The sequence below is a fragment of the Bubalus kerabau genome, chromosome 5, assembly GCF_029407905.1.
Source record: "Bubalus kerabau isolate K-KA32 ecotype Philippines breed swamp buffalo chromosome 5, PCC_UOA_SB_1v2, whole genome shotgun sequence".
Taxonomy (NCBI): domain Eukaryota; kingdom Metazoa; phylum Chordata; class Mammalia; order Artiodactyla; family Bovidae; genus Bubalus; species Bubalus kerabau.
Genome location: NC_073628.1, coordinates 81041353 through 81068976, shown reverse-complemented (window position 1 = coordinate 81068976; position 27624 = coordinate 81041353). Strand labels below are relative to the sequence as shown.

The 27624-nt window shown below is 50.5% G+C and overlaps 1 protein-coding gene across 1 annotated transcript in view; it reads right to left on the bottom strand.

Moving 5' to 3' along the window:
• The window catches only part of CAPN2 (calpain 2), a 57156-nt gene extending 32578 nt beyond the window's left edge, over positions 1–24578 (bottom strand). The window contains exons 1-2 of the mRNA XM_055581966.1: positions 24177–24578; positions 18957–19026 (exon numbers count right to left, since the gene is read on the bottom strand). Coding sequence (XP_055437941.1) covers positions 18957–19026; positions 24177–24413 — 307 coding nt within the window. The 5' untranslated portion in view covers positions 24414–24578. The remainder of the gene's footprint in view (positions 1–18956; positions 19027–24176) is intronic.
• Positions 24579–27624: the final 3046 nt, after the last annotated feature.

Below are 27624 nucleotides of genomic sequence, written 5' to 3'. Positions count from 1 at the left end.
CTCACCCCAAGGTCCCAGCTAATGAATGGCTGTCAGGTCTGTCTGAGCAAAACACACACTGTTAATGCATAATCAGAACAGTTTCCTTGGCAAATAGGTGTCAATTTCTAATTCACTTAGTTCCCAGGACATGGTCCTGGGGGCTTTTGTCCTTGAGAGGTGACTCCATTATGTTTCAGCATTTGGGCTGCTCAGTGTTTTTTCTTTCTAGTTTCCTGCTCGCTCCACCTGGATGGCCACACCTCCCTGAGGGTTTTCTCCCCACAAGGAAACCTGTTGGGTTCCGTCTACCAAGGTCAGAATCTACCCATCCTACAACAGTTTAAAAAAACCCATCTGCTCTGGGTAACCCCATGGTGACCTGCTCCTGCAGAGGTGAGCAGGGTGGAGAGGAGGCACTGGAGTCTCCTTCTGGCACAGCCTGTTTGTGTCGGCTACGTTGGGGTCTGGGTAAAACCAGGCTGGCCGATACAGGCCAGGACAGATGACCCACTGACCTCTGAGGCTCCAGCTCACCTGTGGTTCTAACTGGTTTGAGAGGATGCCTGCCAGTGACCAAGGCCTCTCCTGGAATGCTGCCACATGGATGGGGCTTGAAAAAGAAAGATCCGGTGTGTACTTCTATAGATGTTTAAATTATATGTCTATAAGAGACTCTGAAAGTGAAAATGGCTCGGTCATGTGTAACTCTTTGTGACCCCATGAAGTATAGCCCACCAGGCTCCTCTGCCCATGGAATTTTCTAGGCAAGAGTACTGGAGTGGGTTGCCATTTCCTCCTCCAGGGGATCTTCCTGACCCAGGGATCGAACCCATGTCTCTTGCATCTACTGTATTGGCAGGCAGGTTCTTTTTTTTTTTTTAATTATTTTTTTCTTTTAATTGGAGGCTAATTACTTTACAATATTGTGGTGGTTTTTGCTACACAGTCACATGAATCAGCCATGGGTGTACATGTGTTCCCCATCCTGAACCTCCCTCCCACCTCCCTCCCCATCCCATCCCTCAGGGTCATCCCAGCACACCAGCCCTGAGCACCCTGTCTCATGCATCAAACCTGGACTGGCGATTTCACATATGATAATATACATGTTTCGATGCTATTCTCTTAAATCATCCCACCCTTGCCTTCTCCCACAGAGTCCAAAAGTCTGTTCTTTACATCTGTGTCCCTTTCGCTATCTCACATACAGGGTCATCATTACCATCTTTCTAAATTCCATATATATGCGTTAATATACTGTACTGGTGTTTTTCTTTCTGGTAGGCAGGTTCTTTACCACTAGCGCCATCTATGAATCCTGGGAGGGATGGTTATGCCTTCTCATCGCTTGCAGAGGCTTCCAGCCAGGCTGTTTATGTCCAACAGTGTTCAAAGCTTCTCTGACTAGTGTGATCTGTCCTCCACCAGCTGTTCACCCTTAGAATTAACTCCAAGGGCATCATCCAGCCTGCATAGACAATCATTTACTCCATTTACACTGTGGCCCACATTCTTGGCTAGAAAAATTCATCATCATAAAATTGCTACTTCCTGTTAAGCCAGTCTATAAATCTAACGCAATCCCAATAAAAATAGCAAGAGGATTTTTTAAAAATTGGAACACAGCTGATTCTAAAATTTACTGGGAAAAAATAAACATGAAGCCTAGCCAGCAAAAAAATCTAAATATCTATTAGATATTAAAACACACACATAATAAATAAAATAGTACAGAACTTGTGCATGAACATAGAGATACATAAATGCACTGAATAGAAAGTCCAGAAATAGTTCCAAACATAGAAATTTAGTAAAGATAAATTATTCACAAATGAAATTGGAACAACTGAGTACCCATCTAGAAAAAAAATCAAATTATAGCTCATCTTGTCATGGGAATAAATTCTAAATGGAATAACATTTATATATAAATATAATATTATACATCTTAACTATATACTTTATATTTTTATACATTATATGTAAATATTATAAATCTATCCATTTGTATTAACTACATATTTTTGCTTATGTATTTATGTGATATACTGTTATGTTTTAATACATTCACAATATGATAAATCTAGCCATTTTTATTATTGACATGTTTATTCATGTATTTATATGATATACTGTTATGTTTTAATACATATGCTCACTATGATAGCATTATAATATTTTTATAAATCCATATATTCTATAAGAGATAATGGGAGAATTCTTTTATAACCTTTGAGTGGAGATATCATCAAATTACAACCTAGAGGTCATAAAATCTTCTAAGAAGTATTCCTTGGGTCTTTTTATTTCTTGTGGACAGTACAGTGTTAAACAGTCTTTATTATTTATTTTTGGCTGGGCGAGGTCTTTGCGGCTGCAGGCTCTTCTGTAGTTCCGACAGTGGGGGGCTACTCTTTCGTCGTGGTGTGCAGGCCTCTCCCTGTGGGGGCCTCTCCTGTTGCAGAGCACAGGCTGGAAGGCAAGCTCACTTCAGTAGGTGCTGCGCGCGGGCTCAGCAGTCGTGGCGCATGGACTTAGCTGTTTCCAGGCGCGTGAGATCTTCCCAGATCAGGGAAGGAACCCGTCTCCTGCACTGGCAGGTGGATTCTTTACCACTGAGCCACCAGAAAAGCCCACAACAGCTTTTAAATTAGTCCGCTGAGTAAGGTTGCTGCTAATGGATTTTAAAAGCCATAAAATGTTTAAATGATAAACTTAACTACATTAAAGTAAAAAAAAAAAAAACGACATGCTAAACCAATCACAATAAGCAAAGTCAAACTACAAAATAACAGGGAAAAATATCTGTTACTCAGATCCCAGACCAAAAGTTATGTATAAATCTTCTCAGTATTTAATGAGAAAAAAATGAAAGCTCAATAGAAAAATGGGCAATGGCATCAACAGAGTCAATGGGAAAAGGAAAAATTAATGGCTCTTAAACATATTAAAAGGCACTTACCCTCACTCATCATAGAAGAAGCATAAAGTAAAACTACACTGAGATACCATTTTCACCCTTGGGATTGCCAAGGTCAAAGCGTGATGACCTGGAGAGGTTGTGGGGGAATGTACACCCTCAGTCCTGAAAAGGCAGTTTGAGGCTATTGTCGATGTGCTCCAATAATATCATATGTAGTCATCTCCCTACAGACATTCTCACAAGAGAAATGATGTATGTACAAGTTTATTTACTGCAGCGCTCGCTGCAACAGAAAAGTCTGAAACAAGGTAAATCTCCATCCACAGAGGAGAGGTGAAACAAACTATTGTCCTTCTCCAGCGATAGTCTATGCGGCCATAAGAAGGAATGAAGATGCTCCCTGTTGATACAGAATGATCCCCAAGATGTGCTATGTGAAACAAAGCAAGTACAAAACAACAACAACAACAACAAGAGGAAACAGAAAAAGAGAAGATGGGGGACCCTGTATTTGCCTCCCTTTTCTAATTCATATCTTCACGATCTGAAGTTATTTGGGAGGGATTGGGGGCAGGAGGAGAAGGGGACGACAGAGGATGAGATGGCTGGATGGCATCACTGACTCGATGGACGTGAATCTCAGTGAACTCCGGGAGTTGGTGATGGATAGGGAGGCCTGGCGTGCTGCGATTCATGGGGTCGCAAAGAGTCGGACACGACTGAGCGACTGATCTGATATAGAAGAGAAACATGTTCTTCTATAAGCTTAGATTGTGGGTTTATTACCATAAACTCTAGTTTATTGCCCTCAATAGATAATTGGTTAGGTTAATACTTGCAGTGAAAAAAAATGAAGCTTAATATCAATTACTCTAAATGAAAATTATTTTTGGCAGAAGTCTTCTATAATAATTGCTCCATAGTCAATAAGAACCCTGGAGGAGGGCATGGCAACCCACTCCAGTATTCTTGCCTAGAGAATCCCTATAGACAGAGGAGCCTGGCAGGCTGCAGTCCATGGGGTTGCAGAGTCAGACATGACTGAGCGACTAAGCACAGCACAGTCAAGAACAATCGATCAAGTCACTTACTCCCGTGTCCGCCAAAGTGTGTTCTGTAGAAACCAGTTCCTCAGGTTAACAGATGTTCCTTCAGAAATGCGTTCAGTGGTCAGATAAGTTTGGGAAATGCAAAGCTAACTAGGTCAAGTGTGGAGACATTCAGAGTCTTTCAATAATTGTACAGGGTGACCTCCCCAAAGCAGGGCCGTGGATGGCTCCGCGGTAAAGTACCTGCCTGCAACGCAGGAGACACAGGAGATGCGGGTTGGATCGCTGGGTTGGGAAAGATCTCCTGGAGGAGGAAATGGCAACCCATTCCAGTATTCTTGCCTGGAAAACCCCATGGACAGAGGAGCCTGGCAGGCTGTAGTCCATGGGGTCAAGAGTTGGACACGACTGAACTCATGCACACATACTTTAGAACTTGTTTTGCTATATAAGACACACACACACACAAACATGTATATATATATGCTTTTGGGGTGGGGGGGGTAAAGCCAAAAAAATTTCTGAGGAATGAGGCGTGGTATATCTAAATACCAATACATTCTGACTCACCACCTCTCCTCTGCCTTTCTCATCCTGGGAGCTTGATACCTGCCTTGGTCTGTCCTGAGGCCTGAACACAAGCAGGGACAAGTGTCAGAGCTGGGTCACTATGGGTCCCTGACTGCCCTGGCTGCTGGTGATATTTCCTTTCAGCAGGCGGCTCCTGGCCAAGTCCCTCCCTGAGGCAGCAGACAGGGTCCTGCCCAGAGGTTCCCAAACCACACCAAAGCCTGACCGCAGGCTGGACAGACCGGCTATTCCGACATCTGGGCTCCCCCCACACCCAGCTCAGCTTCTGCTCCTCCGTTCAGTCCTGGGAGACACTCGGCCAGTCCAGGCCTGCCAGGCTGGGGAAGGGGGCTGGGGGATTTTCTGTTCTGCTTTGCACCCTTAAAGCTCACCTGGTACCCAACAGCCTCCTGCCTGGTCAAGCAGGGGCTTGCCGGCCCTTCCTCCCAACACCGGCACCACATCCAGACTTAACTCCCAGGAGGGGACAGTCCTCACCCCACATGGAGAGGGGACCTAGAATGCAAGTGCTCCTGGAAAGGGAACTGCGGATTCAAATGCCCTCACGTGAAAATGACTGAGCGCAGGTCAGTGGGGGGATGAGAGAGGCGGTGTTCTGGGAATCTGGAGCAGGCTGGGGGTGGGGGACAAGTGGAAAGCAGGATAGAAAGGAAATCACCCGGGGAGGGGATCCAGGGCCTCAAGCCAGACTTGCCCCTTGATTTTGGACATAGGTGGGCATTGCCCTGCCCAGTGGGGGACCTCTGGATCCCTGTAACGGGCATGTCTCACTGGAGGTTGTGTTCATGCCTGTTTCCTCAAAGAACTGCCTCACTGCCCCCTCATCTTGCCTTGCACCGCATTCTCTCGCCTTCCCACACCCCTTTTGCCTCCAGCACCAGGAAACCTCTGTGCCAACTCCACCCTCTTGGGATTCCTCAGAGGCTGGCTCTTGGCTGCCCTGTCAGTCCCCTTTGGCCAGGTTTTCTCCTCCAACCCAGGCCCTTGGAATTGTCCTTCCAGCAAAACTTCCTCTACAAGTCGGCTCCATGATGTCCTAGGGGCCTGCTCTGCAGCTAAAAGGAGGTGCACAAACCCACAGGCAGGGTGCCTGCCGCCTGGGAGCGCTGGCCTGCTGGAGGAGAACCTCGGGGCCGGCAGCACCTGGGTTGATGGTTCGCCTACCGAGGGGTTCACCTACCGAGGAGGTTAGAAGAGCCCCAGCCACCAGACACAAGGAAGGGGCTCCATGGGTGCCCACAGTTCCCCCAGGCAATCCCCAAACCAGAAGGGAAAGACCCCCTGGATAGAGCTGGGAGGGCAGATCTGGATATGAATCCTGACCTCGCCACTTAAGACTGTGTGATCTTGGACACCTTTCTTAATTCCTCTGAGACCATGTTTTCTCAGCTGTGAAGTGGGTAAAAGACACACATACCCTCAAAGGGTTGTTAGGATCCGACGGAAAAGGGAAACTAGGGTTCCTGGATGGGTTTCAGAGATCTGTAACCCAGAGACACGGTGTGCACATTTTGCCTGTATGCAAACACAGGCATTTTCCAGGGAGGAGTCAGGTTTCACCCCCTCTTCATACCCCGAAAGTTAAATAACACCAGAGCTGACACAGAGTTCCAATCCTGGCTCTGACTGGGGGCATACTACTCTCTCTGTGCCTGTTTTCTCATGTATACATGGGCTTCATAATAGGGAACTGTCTCGAGTTGAGAATTAAATGCAAGAACATAAGCATTTAGAACACTGTCTCTAGGTGTTGGCTGTTTTTAATCTTCTAACATTATAGAAGAGAAACCTGAGGCCTGGAAGAGGCGAAGTCTTGACTGAGGATGTGTTATGCACCAAACATTGGCCACAGCGGGCTGCACTGTTTCAGAAAGGGTGACAGCTCAGGATGGGGGGGTGCAGGAAGGTGGGAGTGAGGAGGGAGGGGAGCCCCCAGGGTGGGGAGGAGGAGGGGGTGAGAGGGGAAGGACTGAGACCACTAGCGCCTGTGGGCCTGTCTGATCATTGTGAGGCCAACTCGTCCGAAGTAAGGGGGTGGGGAGGAGGTGTAAATAAAGGTGAAGCATGAGCACTGATGAGGGTGTAGATCCAAATGTATTCACTCAAAACCCCAGAAAGACAGAGAGATTCCCTGGTGGCTCAGTCGGTAAAGAATATGCCTATCAATGCAGGAGATTCAGGTTTGAGCCCTTGGTGGGGAAGATCCCCTAGAGAAGGAAATGGCAACCCATTCCAGCATTCTTGCCTGGGTAATCCCATGGACAGGAGTCTGGTGGGCTACATACAGTCCATGGGGTCGCAAGAGTCGGACGCAACTTATCGACTCAACCGCCACCACTCACCTTCACCCCCACCCCTGCCTCGCCTGGGACTGCGGCAGCTGTCCCACTCTACTCCCAGCGCAGGACCGGGGACTGAGTACCGCCCCCCTGGGCTGAGGCTGGTTTGGTGGTCTCTTCTCTGCTCTGTCCCCTCGCAGAACCCAGGAGCCTCCTCCTGTGTCTGCAGTTTGATAATCGCTTTCTCTCCCTGCACACCTTTCCCAGGCATTTTCCGCACAAAATTTCTACTACCTTTGTGCCTACAGCAGAAGAGGATTCGCCAGTTCAGTTCAGTTCAGTCGTTCAGTCATGTCTGACTCTTTGCGACCCCATGGACTGCAGCACGCCAGGCCTCCGTGTCCGTCACCAACTCCCAGAGTTGACTCAAACTTATGTTCACTGAGTCGGTGACGGCATCCAACCATCTCATCCTCTCTCGTCCCCTTCTCCTCCCACCTTCAATCTTTCCCAGCATCAGGGTCTTTTCCAGTGAGTCGGTTCTTCACATCAGGTAGCCAAAGTATTGGAGTTTCAGCTTCAGCATCAGTCCTTCCAATGAATATTCATGTTAGCTTTAATTTCTTCACTTGTTCAATGACTATTTCGTGTCTTCTCTCTGGCCCAACCTCAGGCACCTGCCAAGATCACTTAGGCCACTTTTGCTCAAGGGACTCCAAGGAATCCCCTGCAAGTTCAAACTTCCCCCTCCCTCCCCTTCTAATTTGTTGGGAAAGGGAGGTCTGAGCTGTTAAGCACAGCTGCCGCACCCTTCCAGACTCAGGCACCTGGATAAAGGTCTAACTGTCCCTAGCCAGACTGACCTCCCCCAGCTCCTCCACAGCCTCACCATGACCCTGACCGTGTACACACAGGCTTCCCTCCGCGGCGCACACTCGGCCGCACCCAGACCCCCACCCTCTGAGCACACAGCACCCCCAGGCAGACCTCGTGAATGGCTCCTTTAAGCTCCAGAGCCCTCTTCTGTAAAGGTAAATACATGCAGAGCCATGTGGGTAAATTTCCAGAGCCGTGCTCCCCGGGCCTCTGTGTCTGGTCCTGAGGGTCAGCGTTGAGCACCGGCCAGGCCACCTGGGGCCCATTGCGGGGAGTGGAACGGTGACGAGGACTGTATTTGCGGCTGCTGGAAATTTTTCCAAGAGCGGAGCAGGCTATTTGTTTATGCCTTCTCCTCCTTTCTCTCCCACCATCACTGTCTTCCCTCCAACCACAGGGAAGTGGAGCAGAGAAGCTGGGAGATGCCGCTCCCTGCTCACCTGTCCCACAGCAGCTCTATTATTCTAGGGAGAGGTGCCTGCTGACGGTCCCAGGAGAATGGCAGCTCTGTGAGGGGCTGGGACCCTGTCTCCGTGGAGCACGTGCTCCATGAAGCAACAGACGTCTCAGAGAAAGAGACAGAGCCCGAAGCCCAGGGCTGGCCTCCCAGGGCCCTCTCCGCCTTCTTGGCCAGACCGGCGCCTCTGAGCACCTGTCCTTGCACTTACCCTGCGTACGTGCCACTTTTTTTCCTCCCATCTGGGCTCAAACTCCCTGTTCCCGTGGTCCCTCCTGAGCCAGGTCTAGAGAAGGATAGACCTTCCTCTCCAGGCTTCATCAGACGGCAAGGGGGATGATGATCAAAGAACATGGATTAGAAGAGATGGGGGCGGGGGGAGGTGAACATCGAGCCTCAAGTCCAAACAGGGCACATGGGCTGTAGCGGGGTGGGGCTCGAGGAGGGGAGCTTAGACTGGTCCTGAGAGGGAGTGGAGGTGGGGCGAGAAGAACTTGCAGGGAGAGGCAAGGTCCAGTGCAGATGCCGAAAGGTATGGGGGGCGTGGCACCATCCAGGAGCATGGAAAGCAGGGCAGAGCCGCAGTGAGGATGCTGGGAGGATGGAGGCTGGACACGGCTTATACTTCTGCAGAGTCTGAACTGACCCCCGAGGGAAATTAACCTGAGGTTCCTTTTCACCCTTTCTTCTTCTGCACAGACCCTCCAGGCACAAGAAAACAACACTTGCACCTTCCAGAAAGGGTTTCTTCCTGCTGGGGAAGAAGGACTCAAGGATCAAACCCGGGTCTCCTGCATTGCAGGCAGATTCTTTACCAGCTGAGCCAGCAGGGAAGCCCTGGAGAGAAAGTAAGGACACAAAACAGAGAGGACTGGATGGATGGGAGGAAAGTGGTGGTGGGGCAGTGGGGAGAGGCAGAGACAAGAAGAGGGCGGTGTAGAGAAAGGACTGTGACGTTTTTTGTTGTTGCTGTTTGTTTTCTTTTGCCTAAAGCCCAGTCCACTGATTTTCCTGTCATGGGCACCCAGTAAAGCTGGCTGAACGGAAGCAGAGAGGGTCTCAGGGCTGGGCGGGGTGTCTCAGGAAAGCTCGATGGGTAAGGGAGTCCAGAAACTGGGAGCACCAGCCCAGCCAGCTCAGTGCCCCTCCGCCCTGCATACCGGGAAGCCCCGGAGAACACACCTGCCCCAACCACGATGGGCTCGTGTCTGAGCAGCCTTGGGTCACCATTGTGGTGAAGGAAGGACAAGGCCATTATGCAAAGGGGAGGAACCGTGGCATCTTCCAAAAATGGTAGCCTCGATATTTCTGGTTGTACATGTTTTTCTGGAACCTTGCCCATCCCCACCAGGGGGTGGAGTCTGTGTCTTCCCCTTGAACCTGGTGGGCCTCTGTCTGTCTCGATGAACAGGCATGGCAGAAGGGATGCTTCCTGACTTCTAGGGCTCTCTACAACTTCTGTGTAAGAGGGTGAGCTCCCTTAAAGCCCCTGTGGAAGACACCACACAGGAGGCAGAGAGACCCCGGAGCTTCAGCTGACCAGCCTCCAGCCCAGACACCAACCTGTGGCTGAGGGATCTTCAGGTGCCCCCCAGCCCCATCCACCCTAACCCCATGGGAGACCCTGAGAGAGTCCCCTGGCTGAGCCCAGTCATCCTTCAGAACCACAAGAGAAAACGAGAAAATGATTGCTATTGTTTCAAGCCTTTGATGGTGGGAGGCAGGTTGCTAAACAACAGATACAGGTGTAAGGAGACCAGGACCTTCCTGAAATCTGTGCCTGGCTAGGGGCAGTGAGATCACCTGCCAACTAACAGAGAGGAGTCCACATGGAGAGATGTCAGTGCGAGGATGCTGATACCCAGTCACTCCAAGGTCCCGGGGGCACCCCAATACCCTAGATGCATTGCACATGCTGGTCCAGGAAGCTGGCACGATAGATGGCCCTGCCAGGGGGAGTATCCCCAAGGTGCAGGAGGGCTAATCTCCTCCTTTGCTGCAGCAGCTCCCCAGAGGCTGGCTGGAGCTTTTCTCCCACGTGGTCAAACATCCCAGCAATGCCGCCCTGACTGCAGCTCCATATTGTTTCCTCCTTCCCTAGGATGACACCTGCTCCTAACTGTGGCTGGCACTGTGTGGAGTCTTCACCAGTTCCCAGCACAGGCTTCGCACCCTGGGTGCCCAGTGACCACCCTCCGTCTGCCCCATGGTACTTAATGCTTCCCTAGTCTCCTTCTCTTCCTGGGTCTATCACGGTATCCCCCAGGAACATTTTTGCTCCCTCTACCCCCAAGGGACGTTTGGCACTGTCTGGGGATATTTTTGGTTGCCATGCTTGGGGAGCGGGGTGCCAGTGCATCTTGCAGGCAGAGGCTGGGAGCGTGCCATGCAGCCTGCAGCACTCAAGACAGCCCCCGGGACGGGGAATGATCCAGTCCCAACTCTCAGCTGTGCTGGGGCCAGGAGACCCTGCTCTCTCTCGAGTCCTGCTTGCCTCGCATTTCATCCCTATAGTACTTTGTTCCTTTGCTTTCCATGGTGATGGCTAGATACATGACGCTTCCTGAGACTGAGACACTGGTATGTGCTTCCCAGGTGGCTCGGTGGTAATGAATCCACCTGCCAATGCAAGAAATGCAGGTTTGATCCCTGGGTCAGATCACCTGCAGAAGGAAATGGCAACCCACTCCAGTATTCCTGTCTGGGAAATCCCATGGACAGAGGAGCCTGGTGGGCTACAGTCTATGGGGTCACAAAAGAATTGGACACAATTTAGTGAAGAAACGAGACACTGGTATCTAACAATCTCCAGCAGGCCTGATGCCCTGCTGACGGGACAAATCTCTCTTGGCCGAGGCAGCCTGGTGAGTCTCAGCTTTGGAATGGAGGGGAAGGAAGTCCTGAGAAGCCAATGGTGCCCCCACTCCGGGTACTGGTGGTGGTGGGGGGTTCCCCGAGGAAGCGTACATTCTGCCAGGGCCTGGGCTGGAGAGATGAGTCCCAAGGGGCCGTCCCTTCCGTGACTGCTTCCTTGCCTGGAGCAGCCCAGAAAAGGGTGCCCCCATCCAGAATGACGCTTCCATACAATCATGTCGCATTGTATCAGCACTGTCAGGGGCGGGGATGCTCCACTCTGCTCATATCCCAACCCTGGCTGTAACACAGGGCTTCAGCCTCCTTCCGTGAGCCGCACACAAGGCTGGAGCAAGAACAGATGATCCAAGCCGGGTGTGCTCCCTCCCTCCCTTCGCCTGATGCTCCTGCGGAGAGCTCTGAGAGGGAGAAGGAGAAGGGAGGATGGAGGAGGACGGGGTGCCAAGGCCTCAGGGGCACACTGTCGCGCACCGAGCTTGCGTGTATGACCAGAAGGAGGCCAGGCTCCGTGCGCCAGGAGGACACAGCCTGTTGTCCATCTCTGCTCCCTAGCTCCCTGTGAGAGTGGCCCCCACGGGGACCCCCTGATAGCAGCGTTACCTGCCAGCTCGCTCTTGCCTTCCTGCCAGCCACAGCCACATCCTCGCTGTCCTCCTCAACCCCTCTGTGCCCCAGGCCCCCACAGGAGAGGAGGTAGAGCCAACCTGCCTTCTAGATTCCTACTTCTCAGAGCTCCTTCCTCACCTCCGGGAGGATCCAGCCAGCAGAGGTCTACTTTCCTGACTTCCCAGGGGCCTTCACAGTGTAGAACTAAAGGAAAAGTCTCACCGTGGCTGGGGCGGCAAATGCAGGGGAGAGATCACATAGGGGACTGTGGTAAGAATGAGCACGGGACGGGCTTCCCTGGTGGCTCAGGGGTGAAGAGTCTGTCTGCCGATGCAGGAGGCACGCGTTCCATCCTTGGTCTGGGAAGATCCCACATGCCGCGGAGCAGCTGAGCCCATGCGCCACAACTACTGAGCCTGCGCTCTAGAGCCCGGAGGCTGCAACTACGGAAGCCCTGGCACCCTATAGCCCGTGCTCTGCAACAAGAGAGGCTACTGCAATGAGAAGCCCATGCAGTGCGACTAGAGAGCAGCCCCAACTCGCCTCAACTAGAGAAAAGCCTGCGCAGCAACGAGACCCAGAACAGCCACAAGTAACTAACTAAAAATTATTCAAAAGACAAAACAAAAGAATGAATGTGAGAGGTTTCCTCACTCTGATCCCCAGGGAGAGAGAGACCACCAGTGACACACCCGTAAGGTTCTGCACCACATGGGAAAAGGAAAGATGCAAATGCCACCTTGTTCCCATTTCCCAGGCGGGTAAGTTTTCAAGGCTGAAAACAGCAGAGACACTGCAGACAAAGTGGGTGCTGGGAGAGGAGAAGGTCCAGGCAAGGGGGAGTGAAGAGCCTCCCAGCTTCTCCTGGAAACATCAGGGAGACATGGCCGTTGCATGAGCCCTGAAAGCTGGGGCAGGAGACTTCACTGAGTTTCCTGAACTTTCCTCCAAACACCAGTTCCTCCATCACCTCCTCTCCACAGCTTCATGTTTGTCAAAGCCAAGTGCTAGAGCCGACCCCGTGGGGTATTCAAAACCAGCCGCATGTACCTCCTCCCCTCAAGCCTCGCTCTCCCCAAAGGTAATATGCAATTTGCAGATATTAAACCCTTACTAAGTGTCAGCCTCTGGCAAGCAGAGCTTTCCATGCATTATTTAATTCCATCTTCATAGCCCTATGATGTAGATACTATTATCATCCCATTTTAAGGATGAGAAAACTGAGGCTTGATGAGGATGGTGATTTGCCTCACGTGACAGAGCCAAGAAGTGGCGGAACCAAGAAGCCAACTTCTAACTGATGGACACTCAAGTCCTCACTCTGGACCCTGCTATTTACAGATATTTGCTGATGTCTGGCAGAGAAGGCAATGGCACCCCACTCCAGTACTCTTGCCTGGAAAATCCCATGGACGGAGGAGCCTGGAAGTCTGCAGTCCATGGGGTCGCTGAGGGTCGGGCACGACTGAGCGACTTCACTTTCACTTTTCACTTTCATGCATTGGAGAAGGAAATGGCAACCCACTCCAGTGTTCTTGCCTGGAGAATGCCAGGGACAGGGGAGCCTGGTGGGCTGCCGTCTGTGGGGTCGCACAGAATTGGACACGACTGAAGCGACTTAGCAGCAGCAGCTATAGTGCACACGTGGCTTTTTCCATTCAAACCGAATAAGATAAAAAATTCAGCTCCGTGGTTGGATTAGTCACACTTTCAGTGTTCCCCGTGTAGCTTGTGGCTACCATATGGACAGTGCAGAACATTCCCATCACTTCTGAAAGTTCTGGTGGACAGTGCTGGCTTGGAGTCTGCCCCACTGCACACCGGCCATCCAATGTTGGGCCAGCCAGCAGACCACCCTCCTCCTGGGGCTCCCGTGCCTGTACTGTAGCTGCCGAGGGTCCCACTAGACCTCACAGAATACGTGGCCCTTCATTTCTGAAATCCCCTGGATGGGGGCCTCGCTGGGCCTGATGCCTTGTGGGGGGATGATCTGAGCAGGGGTCTCAGACCTTGGAGTGGAGATGTTATTGCTCAACAAACATGAACTGAAGCCCAGTGCGGTGGCACTGTTGCGGCTGCCAGGGGAAGTCACAGAATGTCGGAAGTAGTGAGACCTCAGGGAACTGAGATCCAATCCCCTCATCTCAGGAAAAGGCCAGAGACCACACAGGGATGTGGCCTGGCTCCTGGTTCAGGGAGCACCGGAATAAGTAAAAAGTCACACTGTGACCCACAGGCCCACGGGGAGCAGAAGAACCCTGTCAACTCCTGGGGAGTTTCCTGAGATTGCAGAGGACCCTGTACGCGACAGTGGGGTGGGGGAGAATTCCTACTCCCTCTGGGGAGATGAGGTCAGGGGCAGCAAGGAGAGATGTGCTCAACCTTGGGCATCTGATGGGCAGGAACCCCGCTGTGTGACGGCCAGGGCAGGACGGGGCCTCTGGGCGATCCATCCCTGCCTTGTTTATGGACCTGTCTCAGGTGCAGCCGGAAAGGGAGCTGGGAGCACAGGCTGCTGCCACAAGGGAGACGAGCTGTGAAAGAGCATTTATAACAACCAGAAGAGCCGGGAGAGGAAACCATGACTCATGGACTGCCCACATCTGCCCAGGAGGCTGGGGAGGGGGGTGGGGCAGTGCGGGCAGCGCTGGGCTGGTGGTGAAGCCATTGTTTTAAGAAAGAGGAGAAACATATTTATTTTTTCCATCAAACCAGCCAACACTCATTTTTAAATTTTTTTTAAAAAAACTATAAGCACTATCTTTAAAAAATGTATCCTACAAAATCCTGGCCCAGGACTCCTGAAAAGTGGCAAGCTCGTCAAAGCTGTCTGAGAAACCGTCACAGCCAAGAGGAGCCTTAGGAGCCCTGACAACTAAATGCAACATGGTATCCCGGATGGGATCCCGGGACAGAAAAACAACTGGGGAGAAACTCAGGAAGGTAAAGGATGGACTTTGGTTAATGATAATGTATCAGTATCGGTTCATTAATCGTAGCAAATGTCCCACACTAATAATGTAAGAAGTTAACAATCAGGGAAATTGGGGGTGGTGTGTATGGAATTCTTTGTACTTTTCATCTCAACTTTTCTATAAATCTAAAACTGTTCCAACAAATAAAGGCTATTAAAATTTTTTAAGGTGCTTATTAAAGTGGCTTTTAAAAATTATAAGAATCACTTTTAAATGATTATTATTATATAACCTTTAAAAATGGGAAAATAGGGAGAGGCCGAATTTACTCAGGATTCTACAATTTCCCAAGTGTGTTTGCCTATATTAATTGCATTTTTCACCACGGCCCCGGGAAGGAAGTATTATCATGATTCCCATTTTCTAGAAGAGGAAACTGAGGCTCAGAGTGCCTGGATAACCTGCTCATTGTCACACGGGGCTAGGAAACAGGAGAGGAAGCTGAAACTGGAAACCTCCTTCCTGGTGCTTTTCCCACTGGCTCTGGGCTCCCCACTCTCTGCTGAGCTCGGCTGTGAGGGGAGACACCCTGTGACACCTCCCAGCAGGTGCTGCGGGGCTTGTGTGACCCTCAGCAGTAGGGTGAGGGTAGAGGATGGGTGATCCACCTTTAGGGGCCAGGTTACAAAGACACGGGGCTGTGCGGTTTCAGCACTGGCAGCCTGGAGCCCTCCCTCAAGAAGCTGAAGGCCTTTGCGGGCACCTGGCCAGGGCAGCCACCTTCCCCTGAGAGCCGGGAGGGCAGTGGGGACCGTGGGGAGCTATGCGAAAGGGGCAGTGTGAAAGCTCAGCAGTGGCCCAGTGAAAATCAAAGGCAGAAGGAGCTCGGCTCTCGGGTCTCCCAGCCCTGGGGGCCACCATGGCCATCACCTGTCACAAGAGGCTACCAGCAGCAACTCCAGGCTGTATTTAGCTGCAGGGCAGCCTGGCTGAAGGTCAGCCTAGATCTCCAGCCCTTCCTCCAGAGAGGCAGACTTTTCTTCTCTGACTCAGTGCTTTAGCACAACCAAGGTCTGCAGCGCAGGAGGCTCACATCAGAGCAGCCTACAAACAGTTAGGGTTACTTTGGTGAGGCTTTGAGCTGACCCTCTGGGAAGGTGGTAGAAATCTGTGGATTAACTACTGCCAGGCAGCCCTGTGAAGGAAGCCCTGTTGGGAGATGTACAAGTCCAAGGACAGCCCCGGCCCAGGTTCCCTGGCAAACTGAGTGAGTCTCCGGGTAAAAAGTACAGGTAAGGAAATAGTTTGCTTTGAGAATGTTACCTCCATATTTCCTCAACAAAGCCTCATGGCAACTCGTGAGGGGAGTGAGAAGAGTGTAGAAAGATTTAAAATCATATTCGAGTTCTTTCCTTGGGCCATTTTTAGCTTTGTGGCCTTGCATGGAGTCCCCACCTGCTGCCTCAGCTTTCTTATCTGCATAGTGGGGTGAAAATATTTATTTGGATGAGATAATAATAATATTATTACATGTAGTAATATTTATGACATGAGATAACGAGATGAAAATGCTCCACGAGTTGCACACTGTTTCTTAGTCACAGGGGCTTCCCAGGTGGTGCTAGTGGTAAAGAACGTGCCTGCCAATGCAGGAGATGTGAGAGACATGGGTTTGATCCCTGGGTCAGGAAGATCCTCTGGAGGAGGGCATGGCAACCCAGTCCAGTATTCTTGCCTATGAAATCCCAAGGACAGAGGAGTCTGGAGGGCTACAGTCCATAGGATTGAAAAGAGCTGGACATGACAGAAGCGATTTAGCACGAATACACAGGGTCACAGGGGCTGTTATCACTCCTCGGCTGAGATTAGAGATCTGGTGGCCTAGCCCAAGATCGCCACTCAGTGTCCAGCATGAGGAGTGACTCTAGAACAGTTGGATGCCCCATAGTAGGGAATCTTTGAGATCACCCTGCTGACCCTCCCCAACTTCCCTTTTTAGAAGAGATGGAGGTTCCTAGTGATGACTTGCCCATGGTCCCCAACTGTAAGCTGAGCCTCGACTCCTATCTCTTGTCGTGTGGCAGGCGTTGCTGCCCTTTGTTCCTGATGCTTCTGAACCTTCGGGGACCTGGTGACAGCCACCACCCCACACCCACCCTCTGCCCAGATGCCAGAGTCAGGGTGAGAGTTCAGTTCACCACATTTCACAGTTCATAGTCAAATCAGGATCCTCCGGTACAAAAGGCCAAGAGAACAAAATGGCCAATGTGGTGCAAAAAAAACAACAAACAAACAAACAAAACTTAGAAATGGCAAACCGAATTACTGAGAAGTTTTTAAAGGACTTTAACTTAAACTTGTTTTTATTTAATTTGGTGCATATCATGTGGATTTTTACCCCAGGAATGTAAACTTTTTGTGTCTCCTTTCCAAATGGCCTGACAGTATTCCAACAGGACTTACATCTTACAATTTGGTCCTTAAGAGATTATTAAGCTTTGAAGTGGATGTTTAGCCCAGTTGTGGAATTTAGCCCAGATATGACCGTTGTCATTTCTGTTTCCAGATTTTTCTAAAACCCCCGTGGTTAGCTGTAATTTCCATCAACTTCTAGTTCAATTAACTTTCATTTTCTCTAACCAATGGACTTTTCTGGAGTACCCACCTTAGGTGCCTAAGGGCCCCTAGGTCTATCTTTTGTGAGGGAGAGAAGGCAGGAAATGGGAGGTAGGTATTCTTTAGGTAAGAGTATGCTCTGGCATCTCAGGAATTTGCACATGGATGCTGAGCTCAGATAGTGGGGTTTGCACGCCTAGCTCTGAGTCATGCTCTCCATTTCGCAAGGGGCCCCCAGCATACCCAGTCTTAACATCTTAATGATTCACAGAGCGGCCCCGACATCCCTCAGAGGTTGAAAACTTTCCATGCCCCTTCTAGGGAGTCTAGCTCAGGGATTAAACACAGACCATCTGCATTTGCATTCCAGGCCCTCACTTCAGCTGTGGGATGACCTTAAGCAAGTCACTCCCAGGACGGAACCTCTCTGCTGGGTGGGCCAGGAAAGAGGCACAATTCAAAGATGCTTAACTCTGTTACTGATGGACTAGCCTGGAAAACAAGTTGAAGCTGATGGCTCAAAATAAGGTTTTGGTTTATCACAGCAAATAAGCTGCTCCAGCGATCATAGGCTCATACCTACTAGGAGTAAAACATAATAAGCGTGGATTCTATGAGAATCTTAAACAGCGGTCACAGGCCCCTTTGTTAAGACTTCTTCAAAGAAACCCTGGGGGCTGTTTTACTTAGAGCACAGGTAACTGTGCTCAAGGTCGTGTGATAAACCATAATGGAAAGGAGTGTGAAAAAGAACATGTATATGTATAACTAAGTCACTGCTGTACAGCAGAAATTAGCACAACATTGTGAATCAACTATCCTTCAATAAAATCAGTTAAAAAACCCAAAAACAACGCAGGTGCTTTCATGTCAAAGCAGCCTGTAGGTTCCAGTCTCAGCAGGCACTGCATTCAGAAATCAGAGCCCAGCTTCAGAGAGCCTCACAACTCAGCTACTCCAGTTAAAATTACTTAAGTGACCATTACAATTGCCTCTGTGACAAAAGCACCACGTCCACTGTTGTGATACCATGGTGAGCTCGTCCTGCAAACACTGAGAACACTCTGGTTCGTTAACTTCCTCCCAGCAGTGACTACTAGGGTTTCCTCTTCCTTTACAATGAGTCACCATCCCATCCCTGAACCACAGAGAACTGATGTCTCAGTGCTGCAGCTGACCCGGGGGAGTCCTCCTAACTGGTCCTCAGCCTGGAGCCTGACTGCTCCGTGGGTCACTGGTAACACTGGCTCCGGGAGATGCAGGCGCTAAGGGTGGCTGAGATCCAGGCGCTCCTCTGTCCCCCAGCGGGAGCATCTTTGTAACTTCAGCAACTAGCCCAGCACTTCCCTGGTGTTCCAGAGGCTAAGACTTCTCATTCGCACTGCAGGGCAGGGGCCCGGGTTTGATCCCTGGTCAAGGAACTAGAACCCATGTGCCACAACTAAAGATCCCGCATGCTGCAACAAAGATTGAAAAGTCCATATGCTGCAACTGAGACCCAGCACAAAAATAAATACATAGTAAAAAAAATAATAATCTCAACTCTTTAAAATGACAACAGCAACAAATAGCCCAGTCTGCAGGGGACACAGGGGGCCTCACTGCACCTCTGTCTATTTGTCTACCACAGCACAGGATCCTAGGGAGACAAGACATTCCAGGAAGCTTCTGGAAATGGAAATTGCCAAAGGGTTTAGTAAGAGAGCGGAATCATAACTCATCCCTCACTCTTTCCACCCACAGCTGTGTCGACAGGCCCCTGTAGCCTGCTTAGATGCCATCACTTACCTAGGGCTCCTTGGCAGATGTCTGTGCGAGTGGCTCCTCCAATAATAAATTGAGGATTATCGCAGATCTCCTGAAAACGAGACCCACAAAGTATTGTCAACATATATGCCATATGCTTTTGTAGTTAGGACGCCTCAGTTTCCAACAGATGCACCAAACCCCTCTGTCTCTCCCCTCTCCTCTAGGGAATGCCTGGCCCTTAGATTGCCATGGGGTCCTTCTCTGACCCCCGCTCTGTGGGTCCTGATAGGTGGTAGGGGATCCTACTGCTCCACCAGATCCTAACGCCCCACACTGCTTGGAGCCTACTTCATCATGCCACTTCCTAGGGCCAGGGCAGTGCCAAGTCCAGCCTCCTCTGGGGGCCTGGAGATGCTCCACACTCTGTAGTTGCCCTGCCCACCACACCCGCCCCTCTCCTCTGTTCCTGCATGGGATTTCTCCTCTCCCACCCAGTTCCCTCCTTCTCCACATCTTAACATATCTCAAGACTCACTGCCACCAACTCCATGAAGCCCTCCTTCACAGTCTGGCCCTCACTCATCCTTTCCATCCTGAATCCCAGAGTATCTATACCCTGCAATTCAGCAGCTAGATGTGCGCTGCGCATGGTGCGGGGTACCACTATGTCTTCCTAACACTTATGCTTCTTGAGGGCAGGGGAAGGTATCTAGCTTTCTGGATTTGCCCACAGGCCATGATACTCGGGGCAGGGGGTCCACATACTGTGAGCCTGCTGTATGTCAGTACTGTGTGTGGTGCCTTATCTCAGAAACATGGATGGGCAACAACCCTGTTTTATAGGTGAGGAAACAGGCTAAGAGATGAAGCCACGTGTCCCAAGATGCATCACTCATGGCTGTAGACAGCAATGGGATTTGACTGCTGTAAACCGTACATTCCCTCCCCTCCGGAACTGCCTCTAAATGATTACTAACAAGCCAAAAAGGACTGTCCCACAGGTCGCCTACTGGAAGCCAGCCTTGAGCAGGGCTGGCCCCTCTGCTGCCCTCTCTGAGCACGCTTCCTGATTCTGAAGAGCCCCACCCAAAACCACAGAGGAAGCACAGAGCATAAATCTGGGCTTCCCTTGGCCGGGACCCTTTGATTTGGAGGAGCTCCACCCCAGAGCGCCCGAAGGGCCCCCTCTCTGTCAAGCAGAAGCGTTTCCTGGGTGAGGCCAGGATCTAGCCCCTGTCCATCGTGGCTTAGACTGTAGACCCTTCTGGAATCCACAGCAGAGCACACTCCTCTCATGCCTGCATTGTCCCTTCCCTGTTCGGGTGGGTCTGTCTGGGGGAAGACAGGCAGAGTGAGAATGGGTTTTTGCTGAGGCAGAGGAAGCCAGCTTTGCCTGAGGCCTGCCAGCCAAGCACTTATCCTGCTGATGGAATACACGGAGCTTGGTGCTGGGAGCCTAGAAATCATATTGATAATCCTCGGTGCTCCAGGCACTTATCCCAGAAGGGTTTTTCCATTATTTTTGAGAAAATTTTCACTCCTTTGGCAGCCTCTCCAAAGAAGGCAAAGTTTAGAGTGGCTCTTAGAGATGCTTCAGGAAATTTGTACACAGCATGAAGGGCATGAGTTAAATACAGAACATCACAGTCTCAGGAAAGGGGTTGAGAGCCTGGGCTTTGGAGTTAGCTGGAGTGTGACTCCTGGCTCTGCCACTTCTTATACAGTGGGTTCTATGACCTTGGCAAGTTACTTCACCTCTTTGAGACTCAGTTTCAAAAAAAAAAAAAAAAAAAAAAAAAGACTCAGTTTCCTCATCTGTATAATGGGGATAGTGATGACATGTGTACTTACGACATCTGAAGGTTAAATGAGATGACTATGGATGTGTGCCTCGGTAAGCACTATATCAGTTCCCGACTATTATAGCTATTGAAGGAGTATCATAATCACTGAACTTGGAGGCAGGAGATGCAGGCTTGAGGCTGAATTCAGTTAGCTGAGTGTAAACAAGTCATTAAGGTCTCAGAGGCCCTAGATCAGAGGTCCCCAACCTTTTTGGCACTAGGGACTGGTTTTGTGGAAGACAAATTTTCCCACGGATGGGGTGGGGGTGGGGAGATGGTTTGGGGATGATTTGAGCATGTTACATTTACTATGCCGCCACTGATACGCCAGGAGACTGAGCTCAGGTGGTAATGCAAACAATGGGGAACGGCTGCAAACACTGATAAGCTTTGCTCGCTCACCTGCTGCTCTCCTTCTGCTGTGTGGCCTGGTTCCTAACAGGCCATAGGCCTGCACCAGTCAGGGCAAGGTGGGGACTGACATGTCTGCCCTCGCTCCAACCTGACTGGTGCCATCCCTGATGGTGACCAGCCCACAGTGACTTTAGCCATGTCCTCTTCCCTTCTGCGGAGCCTTCTGTGGCCAGTGTTGAGAAACCCCCTCTGAGGAAGGGCAGCCCTTTGGCTCCAGGGCTGGCCCGCTCCCCTCCCTCCTCTTACTCCCTCCTCTCACTTCCTCAGGGCCTCCTTTTCTCTTTAGTTCCTTTCTCTCTGGGGCTTGACATATGCTTGTGTGCGTGCTCAGTTGCTCAGTCATATCTGACTCTTTGTGACCCTTTGGACTGTAGCACACCAGGCTTCTCTGTCCATGGGATTCTCCAGGCAAGAATACTGGAGGAGGTTGCCATGCCCCGCACCAGGGGATCTTCCCCATCCAGGGATCAAACCTGCATCTCCAGTGGATCCTGCATTGCAGGTGGATTCTTTACCACTGAGCCACCAGGGAAGCCTGGGACTTGGCATATAAAACATTCCAATTGCTCTCGTCTGAAAAAACAACCTCTCAAGTCCCAGGTCCCACTCTCCCTGCCACCTTCCCTCCTTTCCTTTCGCAAGAACGCTTCTGGAATTACATGAGCATGCTCTTCATTTCTGGTTCCTTACTTTGGGGTCTACAGCCATCTAGCGCCTACCCAACTGCAATTCAGTTGTTGTTGTTCAGTCACTAAGTTGTGTCCAACTCTTTTTGACCCCATGGACTGCAGCATACCAGGCTCCTCTGTCCTCCATTATCTCCTAGAGTTTACTCAAATTCATGTCCATTGAGTTGGTAAGGCTACCTAACCATCTCATTCTACCCCATGGCAATTGCTCTGTTAGAGTCACCAGTGACTTGCTTTTGTCTAGATCCAGTGGATACATTTTTGATTGTCTCGCTTGACCTGAACTACAGCCATGTTTGAGAAGGCAGAGAGGGTGGCTATGAGCTGTGGACTCTAAACACCCCCAGGCGGACAGTCCTGGCTCCAGCCCAAGACACCTGAATGAGCAGATATTTAACCTTCTCAAGCCTCAATTTCTTCAGCTGCTGAATGGGTCTATACCTGTTGTCCTCCCATTGGTTGTTCAGTTCATACCCCTGTCATGCCCTAACCTGGGGCTCTAAAATGGGCTTAGATTTCCATTTTCCCATCTGGAAATCCTACAGGCATTCCCAACTGTTGGGTGACCTGTCTGTCTAGCCCCTAATGCCTTCAGAGGCAAAAACCAATATGCACTATGCCTGGCATACAGTAGGTGTTCAATATAAGCTTACGGAATGAATGAAAGAATAAGCAAAGAAGTATATAAATTCACTCCACAGACTGTCATGTACTATACAAATGTAAGGCAATTACATTCTTGTTTATCACTTTCTCAGTCATAATTTTTTTTGAGGCTTGTTACAATCTTGCATTCATTCATTCATTCATTCCACAAAGAGTCTTTTTGTTCACAAATGTATCCCAAGCATTTAAGACAGTGCCCGACATTTAACAGGCACTCAACAAATACTGTTCAATGAATGAATGAACAAATGAATGCTTACTCTGAATGCACCAGGGATTGACTGGTGAACAATACACACACGGTCCCTGCAGTTCAATAGGAAGGACAAGCAAATATATGTAATTATGTGAACGAACTGTGAAATGCTGTAAAGGAAATCAGCAGAGTTCATGATAAAGAATGACAAGATGAGAAGAGGGGCTGCAAAGAATGGTCAGGACAAAATCTCTTTGGGGAGGGAACACCTAAGTCCCAAAGAATGAGTGAGCCAGATTCCAGAAAACTAAGAAAGAGCATCTCTGGCCAGTGAGGCAGGAAAGAGCAGGGTGCCCTTGAGAAACTAAAAAGTGCTGGGCTTGGTGAGTCAGAGGAGAGAGGAAACTCTCTCTTTTAGATAAAGAAATGGAGGCACAGAGGTTAAACAGCTCACTCAAGTTAGCAAGAATTGAACTCAAGTGCTCTGGGCCAAGGGTACCTCCAATTGCACTTGCTGCCTGCGGGCTGGGTTTGGGGTAACAGAAGGTGACCAGCCGATGGGGGTGGGGTGGGGGTTCAGGGGAGGGGAAGCAGGACAGGAATGCTTATTTTCCTAACAGGAATCTAGAGGCTGGATTTCCCAGGAGGCCTCCTTGGGGTGTGGTGGGGGAAGGTCAGCGAGGTGTCTGTCCCATAGGAGGTGGGGCCAGGAGGGTTCCCAGGGACACAGGATGTACAAACTGATCAGGGAAGCAAACTGCACCCAAGGCCTGCCAGGGCACGCAAGACAGAGATCCAGGGCCGGTGGGAAAAGGGAGCTCAGAGGAGGCCAGGAGATTCCAGGGTGAAGAGCAGGAACCGGCTCCTGGCTGCATCTCCCCTATCCTTTCGATAATCACCAGGGTAAATATTACAGGGAGCTGTCTTGCCAGTTCCCATCTGGAAAAATAAACAGGAAACTGAGTGGATAAATCTAACCATCACTTCAACAAACAATCCCTAGTCACAAACGTCCAGGCCACGCGTGGACTTTCTCCCTGAAGCAGAGATAACCGAGTTAGAGACCGACTTTCCCCGTGAAATACCGTAACACCCACGGCCCGTTCTCCCACCCACCCCCCACCCCCAGCCTCCCTTCTCCGCCCTCCAGAATCCAAGAAGTTTCCTCCAGGTCCCCTTATGTCACCCGCGTTTTTGTGAGTTTTTGCCGGTGGGCCTGCTAGTGGGATCTGTGGGCAGTGTGCACCTCGGTGCGTCCTAAGGGCCCCGTGGGTGGCAGATGGGACGCGGGCGACCCCGCGCCAGCGGAGCCCCGGATCGGGTTCCGGGCCGCGGGGCTCGCTCCCCGCGCTCCCGCGGCTCCCCGCGCGCGGGGCCGGGTTCTCGCCCGCTCGCAGGCTCGGCCGCCGCACCTCCGGGCCCCGCATCCCGCTCCGGGCGCGCTCCCTACCGTGGGCCGCTTCCACTCGATGCCCCGGGTCTTGCTGGAGTAGGGTCCCAATTCCTTGAAGCCCAAGGAGGACGGCAGGGCCGGGAAGGAGGGGTCCTGGAACAGCGCCCCGGCCTCCAGGCACTCGTCCCGCAGCGCCGCGTAGTCCTGGTTGAGGTACTTTACCGCCCTCTCGTGCGAGCCCAGCCCCTCGGCCGCCTCCCGGTCCTTCGCCAGCTTGGCCGCGATGCCCGCCATGGTTGGCCCGGTGCCGCCGGGCGAGGGAGCGAGGGTCTCGGCTGCGGTGATGAGCAGCGCTCGGCAGGGGCGCGACCAGGGCCCGGCGTGCGGCAGCGGGACTGTGAGCTGCCGCCGCCGGCGATGATTCACCGGGTCCGGCAGCGCCCTCCACCCGGCGGGCGTGGCCTGGCCGCTCCCGGCCTGCTCGGCGCCCCGCCCGGGACCCTAGCGGCCTGCACAGCGCCAGCCGGACGGCGGTGGCCCGTGGGGCCGGTGCTGCCATCTGCGGACGGTGCCCGGGATGGCAGAGCCGGCTGGCTGCGAGCACCCCGGGCATCCCGGTGGAAAAGCGGGGACTCAAATCCAGCCTCACTTTAGCCGATTTCCCACTTGCTAGAGAAGGCTGGGGAAAACCCAAGGCAGGGGCTATCCTGACTCTCCAGGAAACACCCTGTGAGTCAGAAGGGGAGAGAGCTGGAGGAGACGAAATCAGCTCTGTAAGAAGGTGGTTTCTCTGCTATAGACCCCATTTGACAGATGGGAAAACTGAGCAACAGTGAGGTTAGATGACATCACCCGGTGTTGCTCAACTAGTTTGGGGTGGAACAAGGACTCCAAGTTACCAGAGGCATGTTACAATCAGAAGGCTACACACTGCTACTGGTTAGCTGTATGATCACAGATAGCTGGGCCAGATTTGGCAAATAAAGATGCATCCACCTGTAATCAGATCAGATCAGATCAGATCAGTCGCTCAGTCGTGTCCGACTCTTTGCGACCCCATGAATCGCAGCACGCCAGGCCTCCCTGTCCATCACCAACTCCTGGAGTTCACTCAGACTCATGTCCATCGAGTCAGTGATGCCATCCAGCCATCTCATCGGTCGTCCCCTTCTCCTCCTGCCCCCAATCCCTCCCAGCATCAGAGTCTTTTCCAATGAGTCAACTCTTCACATGAGGTGGCCAAAGTACTGGAGTTTCAGCTTTAGCATCAGTCCTTCCAAAGAAATCCCAGGGCCGATCTCCTTCAGAATGGACTGGTTGGATCTCCTTGCAGTCCAAAGGACTCTCAAGAGTCTTCTCCAACACCACAGTTCAAAAGCATCAATTCTTCGGCCCTCAGCCTTCTTCACAGTCCAACTCTCACATCCATACATGACCACAGGAAAAACCATAGCCTTGACTAGACGAAACTTTGTTGGCAAAGTAATGTCTCTGCTTTTGAATATGCTATCTAGGTTGGTCATAACTTTCCTTCCAAGGAGTAAGCGTCTTTTAATTTCATGGCTGCAATAGGGAAGAACAAATGTGATTCCATATTAGATCTGTTGTGTTGCCTGTGCTTACTCGTACTGGTTCTGCATCTTTTGTTAAAAAACAGAAATGTTGCCTATAGCCTGAAATATATAGCGGAGCCTAGTCTCAGGGCTCTCACCTAAAAGAGTCCATTCATATAGAGATAAAAAGTTGGGGAACAGAGAATAACATTTGTTTCATTGAAGGTTTATGGGAATGTCTTGACCTGACCTACATGGACAGCTAAGAAAGGAGTTCAACACCAAGAAGTTTGCAACAGCTAACCATGTCCCTCCCTGAGCTTGCCTTTAAAGGCGTTTTGCTGAATTCCTTCAGGGAGTTAAGGGCTTTTTAACAATAAGACACCCCGGTCTCCTTGCATGACCCTGCAATAAACCTTCCTCTGCTCCAAACTGTTTTGATTTGTTTGGCTTCACTGGGTGTCAGGCACAAGAAATTTCATTCAGTGAAACACCCAGCTAAATTCGAATTTCAGGTAAACACTAATGATTTTTCACTATACGTATGTTCCAAATAGTGAATGGTGGCATACTTACACTAAAAAATTATTTCTTATTTAAGGGAGCAAAATTTGCCACCTCAAAATGTCTTATTTGGCATGCAGATTATTTTGAGCTGAAAACAATGGAGGCTCAGAAGACTCAGGAAGAAACTGACCTTCCCGCTAATGGCCTGAAGAATTTAGATAAAGGACCTGTTTCCAAAACAGAGCAATCAACAGAGATATCTGCAAAGATTATAGGCTCAGTGTGGTGGGGACCTGCGAGGCCTAGAGATCAGATACCTCTCTGTGTCCCATTGTCTCTTTGTTGTTCAGTCGCTAAGTCCTGTCCAACTCTTTGTGACCCCATGGACTGCAGCACACCAAGCTTCACCATCCCCCGGAGTTTGCTCAAACTCATGTCCATTAAGTCAGTGATGCTATCTAACCGTCTCATCCTCTGTCACCCCCTTCTCCTGCCCTCAATCTTTCCCAGCATCAGGGTCTTTTCCAGTGAGTCAGCTCTTTGCATCCAATATTTTGTGGCCAAAATATTGGAGCTTCAGCTTCAGCATCAGCCCTTCCAATGAATATTCAGAATTGATTTCTTTTAGGATTGACTGGCTTGATCTCCGTGTAGTCCACGGGACTCCCAAGAGTCTTCTCCAACATCACAGTTTGAAAGCCTCGGTTCTTCGGTGCTCAGCCTTCATTATGATTCAACTCTCACATCCATGCATGATTACTGGAAGAAACCATAGCTTTGACTATATAGACCTTTGTTGGGAACATGATGGCCCTACTTTTTAATATGCTGTCTAGGTTTGTCATAGCTTTCCTTCCAAGGAACAAGCATCTTTTAGTTTCATGGCTGCAGTCACCATCTGTAGTGATTTTGGAGCCCAAGGAAATAAGATCTCACTGTTTCCATTGTTTCCCCATCTATTTGCTGTGAAGTGATGGGACCAGATGCCAGATCTTGTTTTTTTGAATGTTGAGTTTTAAGCCAGCTTTTTCACTCTCATCTTCCAACCTCATCAAGAGGCCTTTTAGTTCCTCTTAGCTTTCTGTCATTAGAGTGGTATCATCTGCATATCTGAGGTTGTTTATATTTCTCCCTGCAATCTTGATTCCAGCTTGTGATTCATCCAGCCCAGTCAGTATATATATGTGATTTTGGTGACAGGAGATGAGTGTAGTCAAGCCCACATTTTGGCAGAAGGTTTCTGTCAGTCACCAGGAGCAGGTGTCTCTGTTAATGACTTTTGTGCTTTCCTAGATATAGGGAATGACAAACAACTTCAATATTCTTGCCTTGAGAACCCCATGAACAGTATGAAAAGGCAAAAAGATATGACTTTGAAAGATGAACTCTCCAGGTCGGTAAGTGCCCAATATGCTACTGGAGATCAGTGGAGAAATAACTCCAGA